This window comes from Cervus elaphus, chromosome 33, assembly GCF_910594005.1.
Source record: "Cervus elaphus chromosome 33, mCerEla1.1, whole genome shotgun sequence".
NCBI lineage: Eukaryota > Metazoa > Chordata > Mammalia > Artiodactyla > Cervidae > Cervus > Cervus elaphus.
Window position 1 is genome coordinate 24,710,186 of NC_057847.1, and position 12,508 is coordinate 24,722,693.

Below are 12,508 nucleotides of genomic sequence, written 5' to 3' on the forward strand. Positions count from 1 at the left end.
CACAGTGTTACATTTACAGGAAAGGAAACCGGCTTTGAAAGAGGTTATGTAGCTGAGAAGGCATTGCCGTCAAGGCTTTCTGATACCCTTTTAAATGTTACGTCACCTTTGACAGAATGCACCCTGACAATTCAAAGCAGTATAAAAGAGGAGAGTTTGAGAGAGACCCTTGTGTAAAAGCACCGATGGTATTAATCAGAGATCAACACAGAGGTGAAGGGGCGAGTTTTCTGATTTTCCTTCTCTACTCTTTACCACATAGGACAATAGTCTTCTTATAATGGCACTCAACTTTCTGGATTGTTAAAAAGAAGCTTATAAGAGCAATTGAAAGTAATATGGGCTTTTTAATATTGTGACACTTAATGCCACATAAAACCTTTGTTTCCTCCAGGTTTATTGAGCTGGTGTATTAGATTTCCCGCTGTATGAGCAGGAAGATTATGGTGGCTTAGGTCTAAGTATACTTTGGGGAGGCATTTTGTATTTTCTCTATAAATAGTCTTTCTAAAACAACACAATTGTGTAACTATTAATGTTTATATTGCATTATACATCTTCCAAAGTTTACTATGCATAGTAGAGAGTATGGTAACCGAAGGAAATGCTTTCGTCTATGAAATAGGCTGGAAATTGTCATTATCAAAGTAAATCTATTTTACTTATTATTTCATCAGTAGGATTTTCATGCTTTCGTGTTACATTCCAGTATTACATTATTATGTCTGTAAGCTTCTAAGGGCTAGAATTTGTACATATATATACACACATCCACCTGCATGGATGTGCTACAACAGAACTGAAAGACTAACTTTAAAATGAAAATAATGACATTTAGGTGAATCCAAAATGGGCAGAAAAACTTGAAAAATGTTAGTTTCAAGTATAATGGTTTTTATAGATTTAAAAATTTGATTAAGAGGGCTATTGTTCAGAGCATGCATCAAAGCTTATTTTTATACTGAAATAATTTCTCAAGCTTAATGAAACTAACCATATCATTAATTCCCTTATTAAAGGTACAGAATCACTCTCAAAAGTGCAGGGGAAGTTATAGCCCTGAGAAAGTACAGTACAGGTTTCTACTTGGCTTACACTTTTGTTCCTTTTCCTGGGGAAACATAATGAATGGTGAAATTGCTTTTCTTTGTATGAGTGATTTAATGAGCAATTTCTTCAGAATTTATATGAAAAGGGCCCCATATCTAGCGCTACAGGTCTCCCCTCCCCCAAGCCCCTTTTCCTTCCATACATGAATAGACAGTTTCTCATTATATTCAAAAACATACGAAGGGAAACCAGTGGTGAGGGCTGTTACATCGAAAGAAATGAAAGATTATCTTCTCCAAGCAGGAGAAATTAGATGTATCGGGCCTACCTTTGAATCAGTCTTAGCTTCAGATAGAACATGACGTATGGGTAATCTGCAATTTGCTAGGGGCATTGTTAGCATGCTTTGCCTCCGGGGTAGGATTTTAACCAGGCCTCCAGCAGCTGTGTGTTTGGCATCGCAGCCACATTAGGTATACAGAAACCCCCTGCTATTACCCTGGTGAAACCCATGCCAAGGCCCCTGGTGACACGATAGAGGTATTAGGTCAGATGAGTTACATTAAGTGGCAAGTGATAAATTCAAGATGACAATTCAAAACAGCAGTGTTTCTTCTAGTAATTAATTCCAGTGGTGCCTGAGGTGGAGCTTGGTTGCTACCACTGGTGTGGCAATGCTGCGTAGCTAATGAGAAAACATTACAGCGAGGATTAGGGGCCTGTGCATTCTGGCAGGCTGAGGTCACTCTGATTAGGAAATATTAACACAGACTTACTGTGATAAATCATATAGACTCAGGAAAGTTAATTTTTATTTTATTCATGTGAAAACCGGTAAACACTTTAGTGTGGTGATTCACTAAGTGGGCTGTGGAGGGGGTGAGGCATTCCACCCTGGGTCTGGGTCATCCATCCCCTCTTGGGACATTGGGGTGGTGGCAAGAGGGCTTGCCAGAGCCACTGGCCCTTTTTTTTTTTTTCTGTCTGTGAACATCATATCTATGGCACATAAAGATGTTATAAAATGTTAGGGCTGTTTTACTTTCCTAAATGTGACTTGATCAAGACCTTTTGTTATGTGACTCATCCTCCTTGCTTAAGAAATGACTCTGCACTGGTTGTAGGGTGATCTTGTCAGGCAGCGGACAAGGAGTTTACCTCCTCTTTCTAATTCCCCAACAAGGGTGCCTTCGATTTCATCGTACTATCAAGTTTTTCAGAGGGCTTGCTCCCATTTATTCTCACTGTCAAACGTAGTGGGAGTGCTGCCACTCCAGTCTGGTAAATGAGAAACTTGAGGCCAGAGTGGTGAAGGGAATGGGTCAAGATCACAGCCAAGTTGCCCATGTTGAGCCTAGAACTTGGCACAAAACACCCAGGATGTTGCTCTGAATGTCTTACAGAGGAGGAAGCAGAGCCAACAATCAAAGCTGTTTCCTCTAAAATTCCCAAAGAATATTCTGCTGGGCACCCTTTTGTGCACACACATGTTATGTGTGCATGAACATACATACATGCACACACATGCGCAAAATGGGAGCTGATCACTAGTGAAGGACTTTTAGTTTGAACAACTACAGATGTCTTGCAGTGTATTGGATATATGGTCTATAAAATACCTTCTAAACACTTTGCCTTTGGCACTGAAAAATGAACTGCTTCTAGAGGTAAGACTGTGTCCTTATCACCTGCCATAAATTGGCTCTGGTGTTTGATGCTCAAGTTCAATATGTGCTCTGTCCCACAGGTATGTGTGTGTGAAAGCAGATGAGTAGAGAGGCCATTAGCAACACGTGTTCTATGAAATGTTGAAGTGCTACCAGACACTCACTCACATCTTTATGTCCTGAGCTTCTTAGTTTATTAAGAAGTCGATTACATTTTAAAGAAAATAAGAAAAACTGTAAGTGTGGTATATTTTCTTGTTTTTCTGAATTCTATGTAACACATGATATTGATCTCACATTAGTGACAGTGAAATTTAGCTAGCTCCATTTTCTAGGATTGTAGAAATAATGGAGTAAGCTCTTACTCCACGATACTAGAAGAGGGAAGCTCAGTTTCAATGAAGTAACAATTAAAAACCACTCATAATGTCTATGTAACTCTTGTCGCTTTTGTGTATCAGACAGAAACTTAGGACAAGTCAGTATTTAGCGCGTAAATCTAGCATTTCTTTACCTGTTTTGATTTGAAAAAGCACCAAAAGGTTTCTATAAAACATTTTCTCAACTCTGTAATTGAAGTGAGTAAAAATGAAGCTCTCATGAAAATGACAGAGGCCCATCTTAGTAGAGGAGCAGGCAGAATGGCCAACTCTGATCACTGGACTGTCCACAGCAGGCAAGAGAGCTAAACTGTGTGATGAGAGGCAATGGGTTTGAGGAAACGCAAATGGTTTTTATCTTAATTTTTTAATTTTAACCTTGAAATCATCCAGTCTTTTTGCTTACTTAACTTTTCATAGTTGAACAAGAGAATGATGCAAATCATTTTCTGGAGACTAAAAATTTATTAAAAACAAAAATAAAACTTCAGAAATGTTTAGGAATTCATAATTCAAAAAATATAACCCTAAACTGAGTTTCATTTTAGGTAAGGAAAGAAGACTATATTTTCTTTTTAAGTGCTTAAAATTATTTGGTTCAATTTATATCATACTGTTTAATTATCTAACTTTATCTGTAAGTTCACAGCTAAGAATTTAAAATATTACTTTAGTAAAGAGAAAAGGAGGTCTATTTGTCAGACTTTGGATGCCATATTCTTTTTTTCCCAGTGACAAGTCAGAAAATAAAAGATTTTTAATGTTTTGAAGCTTGTCACATGTCTAAATCACTAGACAGTTTTACTACTTAAAACAGTGCCACATTTTACATAGAAAAGTTTCTAGAACAAAACTGTTATTTCCTCTGGATTCAAATGTGTTCTCACCTTCTGTCTGATCATCTTTTTTGAATTAGGCAATTGGATATTTCATGCAAACCTGAAACCTGTTGGAAACTAGGGCTATTTTTATTTCATTTCTGCCAAGCTACATGTTTCTCAGAGTCTCATATTTTAAAACATTTTCTGCTCTGCTATGAAAGGAAGTACACTGGACTGGGAGCCTAAATATCTGGGTTCCAGTTCTGGCCCTACCTGTGTCTGAACTGTGGGCTTCAGTTTTCTCATCTATGAAGTGAGATAGGAGGTTTCCAAACCTGTCCTCGATTATATCCTATGTACATGGAAGGCTTTCTTTTTACTTCTTTGTGAAAACTGAGAGTCTTTAAATTGTAAAAGTAATTTGTGCTGGTTTTAAGAAGCCAAGCAATATGGATATATAAAGAAAAATTTTGATAATGCTCCACTCTCTTTGACTTAAAATAGAAGTTTATTTCTCTCTCACCTAGAAAGATGTCCAGAGGTAGGATGTCCAGGGCTAGTATAGTAGCTCCAGCATGTCATCAGGAATTCAGGCTCCTGTCTCTCTGTTCCACTATTCAAGTTCATAACTGCCATCCTCAAAGTCATCTCATGACTCAAAAATGGCTGTTGGCGCTCCATCCAACAGAGAGAAACTGAAGGCCAGAAGAAGGAAGAAAAGCAGAGGAAATAAAAAGGACTTAGGGGAATCCCTCCTATCTGAGTTATCTCCCTTATTAAGCACACAATTTTATCTACATCTTATTCACTGAAATTGAATTATGTGATCATAGTTGCAACAAAGGAGGCTAGAAAATGCAGCATTTTATTCTGAGTGATAAGATGCCTAGATAAGAACTAGTTATATTAATAATTCTAAGGGGGAAGGAGAGCATGGCTGAAAGGAAGAAAATTGGCAACCTCTTTACCAGTGCCTATCTTCCCATACTCGTTTTTCATATTCACACAAACATATACAAATGTATAGAGTTTCATTTCGTGATTCTCTGGTGGTTATTTATTAAAATGGATGGGGTTGTATGTGTTTTGTATAACTTGCTTTTTTCTCTTAATCTATTATCAATATCCACCCAGGTCAATGTATTGAGGTTGGACTTATTGTTTTCAATAACTACGTAAACTCCTATAATATGGATTTATCCTAATATATTTAACCAGTCTCCTACTGATAATTTAAGCTTCCTTTTATATATATATATATATATATATAAAAACTTTTTTTGGTTTTATATATATATATCTTATTTCATCTGGATTCTTACTTTTTAAAAATTATGAATGCCATCATATACACAAATAAATATATAAAATGTATATACCCTGTTTCTAGAATAACAAGTGCATGTGTATCTACCACTCAGTTAATAAAAAATAATTTTAAATATAAATAATTATTAATTATATAATTATTTTAAAATTATTTAATTATAGTTATTAAAAATAATCATATTTATTTTTAAAACCCCTGAACTATTCACACATAACATACCTCTCCTTCTTTCCAAATCCATTTTCTTGAATTTTATCATTCCTTTGCTTTTCTTTACAATTTTACTACAGATAAATATACTCTTAAAAATTATTTGGTTTTGCTCATTTTTGTACAAATATATCAATGAAGTCATATTGTATGTATGCTTCTGTGACTTTATCTTTTGTGCCATACTTTATTTTATGAGATTTATTCATGCTGAATGCATGTAGCTGCCATTTTAAGTTTCACTCATGTATAGTAGTAACCCATTGTATGAATACACCACTATTTATCTTTTCCCCTGCTGATAGACATTTGTTTCCATTTTTATTGCTAACACAAAAAAATGCTCTTTTATCCATTCTTGTTTGTTTTTATTTTCTTGTGTATATGTGCAAGAGTTTCTCTTGGTTATATACTCTGGAATATAGTTCCTAAGTCATAGGGTATGTATATGTATTTTCCCCAAAAATAGTTATCCCAAATTACACTACCACTGACAGTGTGTAAGCAATTCCTGATGTTTGTTATACATCTTTGTCAAAAGTTGGTAGTATCAGACTTAAGTTTTTGCCAGGCTAGATACAAAATTATCTGGAGGGCTTATTAAAAGTTCTTTAGCTCTAGAGACATTGATCGACTAGGCCTGATTTGATCATTTTATGGAGGGTCCTAGCATCTGTATTTTAATAACTTCCTGTTTGATTCTGATGCTCAGCCATGTCTGGAACATCTAGTCACAAGACTAGACTGACCTCTAGGACTCCTTATAGTATGACTATCTCCAGATTCTCTGTTGCCTTTCATTCCCACAATGATGCCACCATCTTGGTCTTAGAGTCTTTCTCTGCAGAGTTCTTTGCATTTCCCTTTCTCCTTCTTTTCCAATTCCCTAGCTAACATATAAGCCCTGAATCAAGTCCTTATTACTTTGTGCCAAGATCAGAAATGACATCGAAGGTGGTTACATACACAGACTCTGGAGTGACTCTGGGTTCAAAAACTGGCTCTGCCCCTTACTAGCAGAGTGAGCTTCAGTCAGTTACTTTCTCTGAGCCTCTTTGTCTCAGTTATAAAATGAGAATGATAATACAACTACTTATAACACGGGAAATGTGCGGGTTAAAAGAATTACTATATGTGAAGATCTTAAGATGATGACTGATACAGGGTAAACACTCAATAAAAATTATATAATAATAACAACAATAATTAATATTATTGTAGTTCTTGTTACTTCAACAGCCTCCCGAAGGAGTATGGGGAATTTGAAAGAGAGAGAGCCTTATTGACAAGCTCTCTTCTAATTCAGTTCTTTTTACACCAGGATGCTAAATAATCTCTACCAGCACTATTCCATCATATTCTCCACTGTTCAAGAATGTACAGTTGTTTCTTTCATGTGTCTTGGGGAAGTACTCGTCAAATGCTTGTGGAAACATCAGTGGTGTGAGGCTTTTGCTTCATTTGAAAGAAGCAGTTTTTCCTTTTTCTTTCTGTTTCAGTGTAGTTCGTCTTTGATAATACTTAACAATTGTCTTAGGTAAATTGTATTAGTTCAGTTATTTTAACAAAGACCAAATGATAGTGTTTGAACAAGGTAGAAGTTTACTTGTATTTCACTTAAAACCAAGATTCTAGGCAACCTGAGAGGTCATTTCATGACGATACACCCTGGTACCATCCCTCTTGTTACTATATCATTCCCTAGTGCAGGGGTCAGCATAAAATATTTATAAAGGGCCAGAGAGTAAATATTTTAGGTTTGAGGAGCCAACTGGTCTCTGTCGTAGCTACTCAATTCTGCCATTGAAGCACAAAAGCAACCATCATCAGTACATAAATTAAAGGATGGGTTATATTCCAATAAAACTTTATTTTTAAAATTTGAGTTTCACATAATTTTCATGAGTCACAAAATATTATCCTTTTAATTTTTAAACTGCTTAAATATATAAAAAAACATCCTTAGCGTGTAAGTCATATAAAAACAGGTGATGAATTTGGCTATTGGACCATAGCTTGCTGATTCCTATCACAGGAAGTTTAATCTACAAGATCAAATATAGTTCACCACCACTGTACTCGTGACCCAGGCCCCAAAGAAATGGGGACAGAGGCAGCAAATGACAATCACTTCCTTTAAATAGATTCATAATTTACCTACATTGCTTCTGCTCACATCCCACTGGCCAATTCATAGTCATATGGACTTACCTCATTGCAGGGGAATATGGGAAATATAGGGTCTAGTTGGGCTGCCATGTGCCTAAGCTAGAACTTGAAGGGCTTTAATATTAAAAGGGAAGGGAGGGAGTATGGAATCTGAGGGGCAATTAGCAACCTCTGCCACTGCACTTGGGAATTGAGTTGGAACAATGACAGAAAGATTAACTCCTAGACTTGGGGTCCTTTGAGGTTTGTCTTCTTGTCATTGCCAAAAACGAGATCTATGATGCTCAGTGATTATAAAATAAACCCCCTTCACTGTCCATGAGGCAGACATGATGGTTGTAGGACTCAGGGGGGAGAGTTTGCTGGCCGTCTAACTTGTAACAACCACTATAGAACATCATCAGTATTATCAAGCTATTTGGCTTTTTAACACTAAAAATAGAAGTCAAAAATCACAGCAAAGTTCTTTTTGTTACTGGTTTTTATTTTCCCCTTGCATTTTTTAAGTTAATAAGGTTGTTTATATCTGGTAAATCTTAATGTAATCATAATCCAACATACCTTGTCTAGATGTTAACATTAAGACTGGCTGAGTTCCAGCCCCAGATTTTCATTTCATGCTTGAAGAAGCAGCAAGGGCAGGAAGGGTATGCCCACAGATCCTAGTAGCTAGTATCTAGTTAGGATGATAGCTCTGTAGATAGTCTCAACCTGCAAACTTTCAATCTGACAAGATATAAAGATAGTTTATTAGCTAGGTTCATTGCTACCCTGAAAATGCTAAGGTCCTGTTGGTAAGAGGAAGGAGATTAGTTGTTGGATGGACAATTCACTGTCTCTCCTGACCAGTTCAATTGCTGACTTTGAAACAGATTTATTGAGCATCTGTTATGTACAGGGCACTTCACTGAGTCCTGGGAAGGCAAAATTTAATAATATAAAACATCTGCTTTTGCAGAGGGAGTAGCCTAGAAGGGGAGACAGATTAGCAAACACACAGTGATCATTTAGTGTGATAATAGAGGTATGTGTAAAGGACAGAAAGAGTTGAGAGCAGGTAGTTTTGGGGAAGGTGAGAAAGGAGGTCAGAGAAGAATTGGTAGAAACACTGGAAGGAGAATAGCATCACTTTCTCCGCATAAAATCTGGTCATAAATGGATTAGCATCCTATCCTGCATGTATGTGATATGAGAGTCTTATTTGATGTGAGAATGACCACATCAAATGTGTGGGAGAGTGCACATGTGCACAGGTGTGTATGTGTGTGCTTTCAAGTGCCAGGAACGATATCATTTTCCCTAGGAGTCTGAGGCTTACTTCCTGCAGTTGGTATTACATGTACTTACCATGGTGCAAGAGCTTCTCCCAACCACCAGAGCCAGGTTCATAAGATCTATCTTGTCAAAAAATATGATTGGCATATATATATATATGTATATACATATATGCATGGAATATACATGCTCATTCCTCTTATTTAGTGCTCACTTGGTAAGAGGGAAATTACATACATTTCTTAGGGGGAATTATAAGCCAGAAAATTCCCTTTTTATTTCTCAAATTTAAATGGCTTGGCTATTGTTAACGTGACAGTATTTCTTTTTCATTTAACTGGAATTCTGCCTGTGTTTGCATATTGGACTTAGACATCATGGACCCCCAACAAATTTTAAAAGCAAGAAGTGGAAGGCTTGGAGAATATAGAAACGCTGAGAGATGACAGGCTTTTGTGGCAGTCGGAAGCTAGGGAATAGATAATTACATCGTCTCTCATTCTGTTCCCACGTGGACTTGCTTAAATGTCATTTTCAACGGCAGGTTCTCAGTCTTTCCTACCTTGGAAACCTTATTCAGCTTGTGCTCAGATCATGAGAGGGGCACCTGGCCCAGAGTTTGCTCCATGGGGAATTCCCATTCAAGCATCGCCGGTCTTGACCTGGCTATTGTTGTTTGTGGTACTTACTGGTAAAGTTTCTCAATCAATACAGCATCAGCCGAAGGAGCTCCTGGGAATGGAAGCCTGCAGCAGCGTACTTAATCTTGGAGCCAGCTTGTGCTCTCTGCTCGGCTGCTAAACTGGGTAGTTGGCCTACTTGATGTGGCATTATTGCTGCTGAGGTCAGATGTGAGTGGCTGGGTGAGAGCTGATGAATGGCTGTTTGCGATGAAGCGCCTCTCCCGCCCACCAGGAGACATTTAATAATGATAGACCATAACTGCACTCACACAAAAATCTGTGCCGCTTGGTTGTGAGTCTTCTGGGCTGGAAGTGTAGCAGGATTGGCATTACTATGGAAGGAAGCTTTGAAAGTGGTGGTTTTTTGGATAAAACATAGAAGGAGCAGGGAGAAGCTTAGGGACGATTGCAGTATTTTAAATGATTGCAAATGAAGTTTTCTCTCCCTGCTCAGAGAAGGCAGCTATTATACACACATTCCATCCCTTCACATCGTCCTTCTTCTTCCTGTTCACCCTTTGTTTTAGTATTATTTCTAGACAGTGTGAAAAAAAATGGGATATTAATTTTCCTAAGATGGACCATTATGATACATTCATCATTAAGGGAAAATTATTCAGAATGTGAAGAGTGGATTTAGCAGTTACCACCCACTAATATGAAGGAGAAATTAATATCTAAATAATAGTTGAATGTGCATTCACCCCCTACGGCTTAAAATATAATACTACAAAGCCTGAATAATTCTAAAATGGTCGTCCTGCAAGAGGTTTCAGTGCATTATTTATCTAGCTATTTCCTGTTCAGTCCAATCCTTTTTTTAGTAATCAGACAAAGAAAAAACAAAAATGTTTGGCATGACCTAAATATTCTGTTATAAATGAAGGCAGGTTTCTCTAAATAAATAGACCACAAAATATTATCAAGAAAATAATCAAAAGTGTAAATTTGGGTTCAGTCAGAATCTATGCAAAATCAGAGGGTTTCATTAAATATGTGATTCCATGACAATTGTCTAATGAATGGGAGAGTGATGTCTGGCTTTTCTGAGGTGTTGTTAGCTTACCAAGACTTTGGACTGTGCATTTAGAAAAGGTCTGTGAATAATAGTTATATATTGTGAGCAGAGCCCCCGATCTATTCATTCTTTATTCCAGGACAGCGCACAGTGCCTCCTGCAAAGGTCTGCTGTAAGTATGTATAGAACGGACAGAATAAGGGAAAATGAAATGAAGTAGAGGGTGGTTTGAGGACACACCTTCTGGGAGTAAAAGAACTGATGCTGTTTCAACTCTGCAAGGTCATATTTTTCCATCTTTCTAGTGCTAAGGATAGGCTATAGTAATGATATTAAACCACTAATGTTTGGTCTGAATGTTGTAAAGTAATTTTTTCAAATATTTAAGGTAGATTTCAGTTCATCTTTTTTTTTTTTTTTGAAGTTTTGAAAACCTTTATTTTATATACAAAGAGCTAGTATTTTTTCCGCCTAAGGTTGATGTGCTGGATGAGCCATCTAAGGAAGTTCGGTTAGTCCAACTTAATGAAGCCGATGTCCTTCGCATACTGGTGGAAACACTGGCAGCACATATTGAGGCCGTATTTCCAGATCAGACCGTGCCGGTTTGAGCAGACCTGGCAAGAGCGAGAACCCCGGCCGAATTTTCTTGGATGACTTGAGTAGAGCTGCTGGTGACCCATGTTGCTTTCTCGGCTGCAACGAGATAAAAGGGTCAGTTCATCTTTATCATTGTATATATTTGTGTAGCAACCAATCCTTACAAATCTGTAAAGAAAATTTAACTTTTCTGGTTTCCATAACTGACACAGTCTTTTTTACATACTCCCAACCTTCAATGTCACCAAAGCAGAGAGGAATACCTAAGTCCAAATTGTTAAATTCAGTTCCAAGCAACAATTTCAATAGTCCGTCTAGTCAAGGCTATGGTTTTTCCAGTAGTCATGTATGGATGTGAGAGTTGGACGGTGAAGAAAGCTGAGCACCAAAGAATTGATGCTTTTGAACTGTGGTGTTGAAGAAGACTCTTGAGAGTCCCTTGGACTGCAAGGAGATCAAACCAGTCAATCCTAAAGGAAATCAGTCCTGGGTGTTCATTGGAAGGACTGATGGTGAAGCTGAAACTCCAGTACTTTGGCCACCTCATGCGAAGAGTTGACTCATTGGAAAAGACCCTGATGCTGGGAGGGATTGGGGGCAGGAGGAGAAGGGGATGACAGAGGATGAGATGGGTGGATGGCATCATCGACTCAATGGACATGGGTTTGGGTAGACTCTGGGAGTTGGTGATGGACAGGGAGGCCTGGCGTGCTGTGATTCATGGGGTCGCAAAGAGTCGGACATGACTGAGCGACTGAACTGAACTGATGTAGGTATTGCAGATGTTCTGATTTTATACTATATTTCCTGTGCCCCTCAGATACAGCTTTGTGGGTGTCTGGGAAGGGAAAGGACTTACACAATCTCCTGGTGGTGGGAAAGAAGGTGTCTTTGGATGACAGGCTTAGGTCATTGTATTGCCCTTTAGCTCCTGAGGAATGGATTATTCCATGTCCTCCAAGTCTCTGGGTGCCCAAGTGACATCCAGGACTGACTTCTGCAGCAGTTGTGAGCTTGTGGCCTGTTCACTTGGCCCCATCTCTGGTGAACTGGCTCCCACTTGGTCTGGTAGATTCGCCTTAAGTCTGGCTGCTGTTCCCATTTACTCCCAGCCCAGATAGCCTGCCCTATAGATTGTGCCTGCAGGGATCTGTAGCCTCCACTGTGGAGCTCCTTCAGGTAGGATCCCTGTCTTGGCACAGGCCCTTTTGTGGTGCAGAAGAGATTTGTGGGGCTCTTCCATAAGCTGGCAGCTCGGGAGTGCTAACTCAGGTGCCTTTGCTTAGCTGGATGCACAGCTTCAGG

At 38.2% G+C, this 12,508-nt stretch overlaps 1 protein-coding gene across 1 annotated transcript; it reads right to left on the reverse strand.

The window, feature by feature from the left end:
• Positions 1-11,058: 11,058 nt before the first annotated feature.
• On the reverse strand, positions 11,059-11,295 carry LOC122688691 (40S ribosomal protein S29-like). The gene has a single exon (XM_043894875.1). The coding sequence runs from the start codon at positions 11,284-11,286 to the stop codon at positions 11,116-11,118; it is 171 nt and encodes a 56-aa protein (XP_043750810.1). The 5' UTR covers positions 11,287-11,295; the 3' UTR covers positions 11,059-11,115.
• Between the last annotated feature and the right edge of the window lie 1,213 nt (positions 11,296-12,508).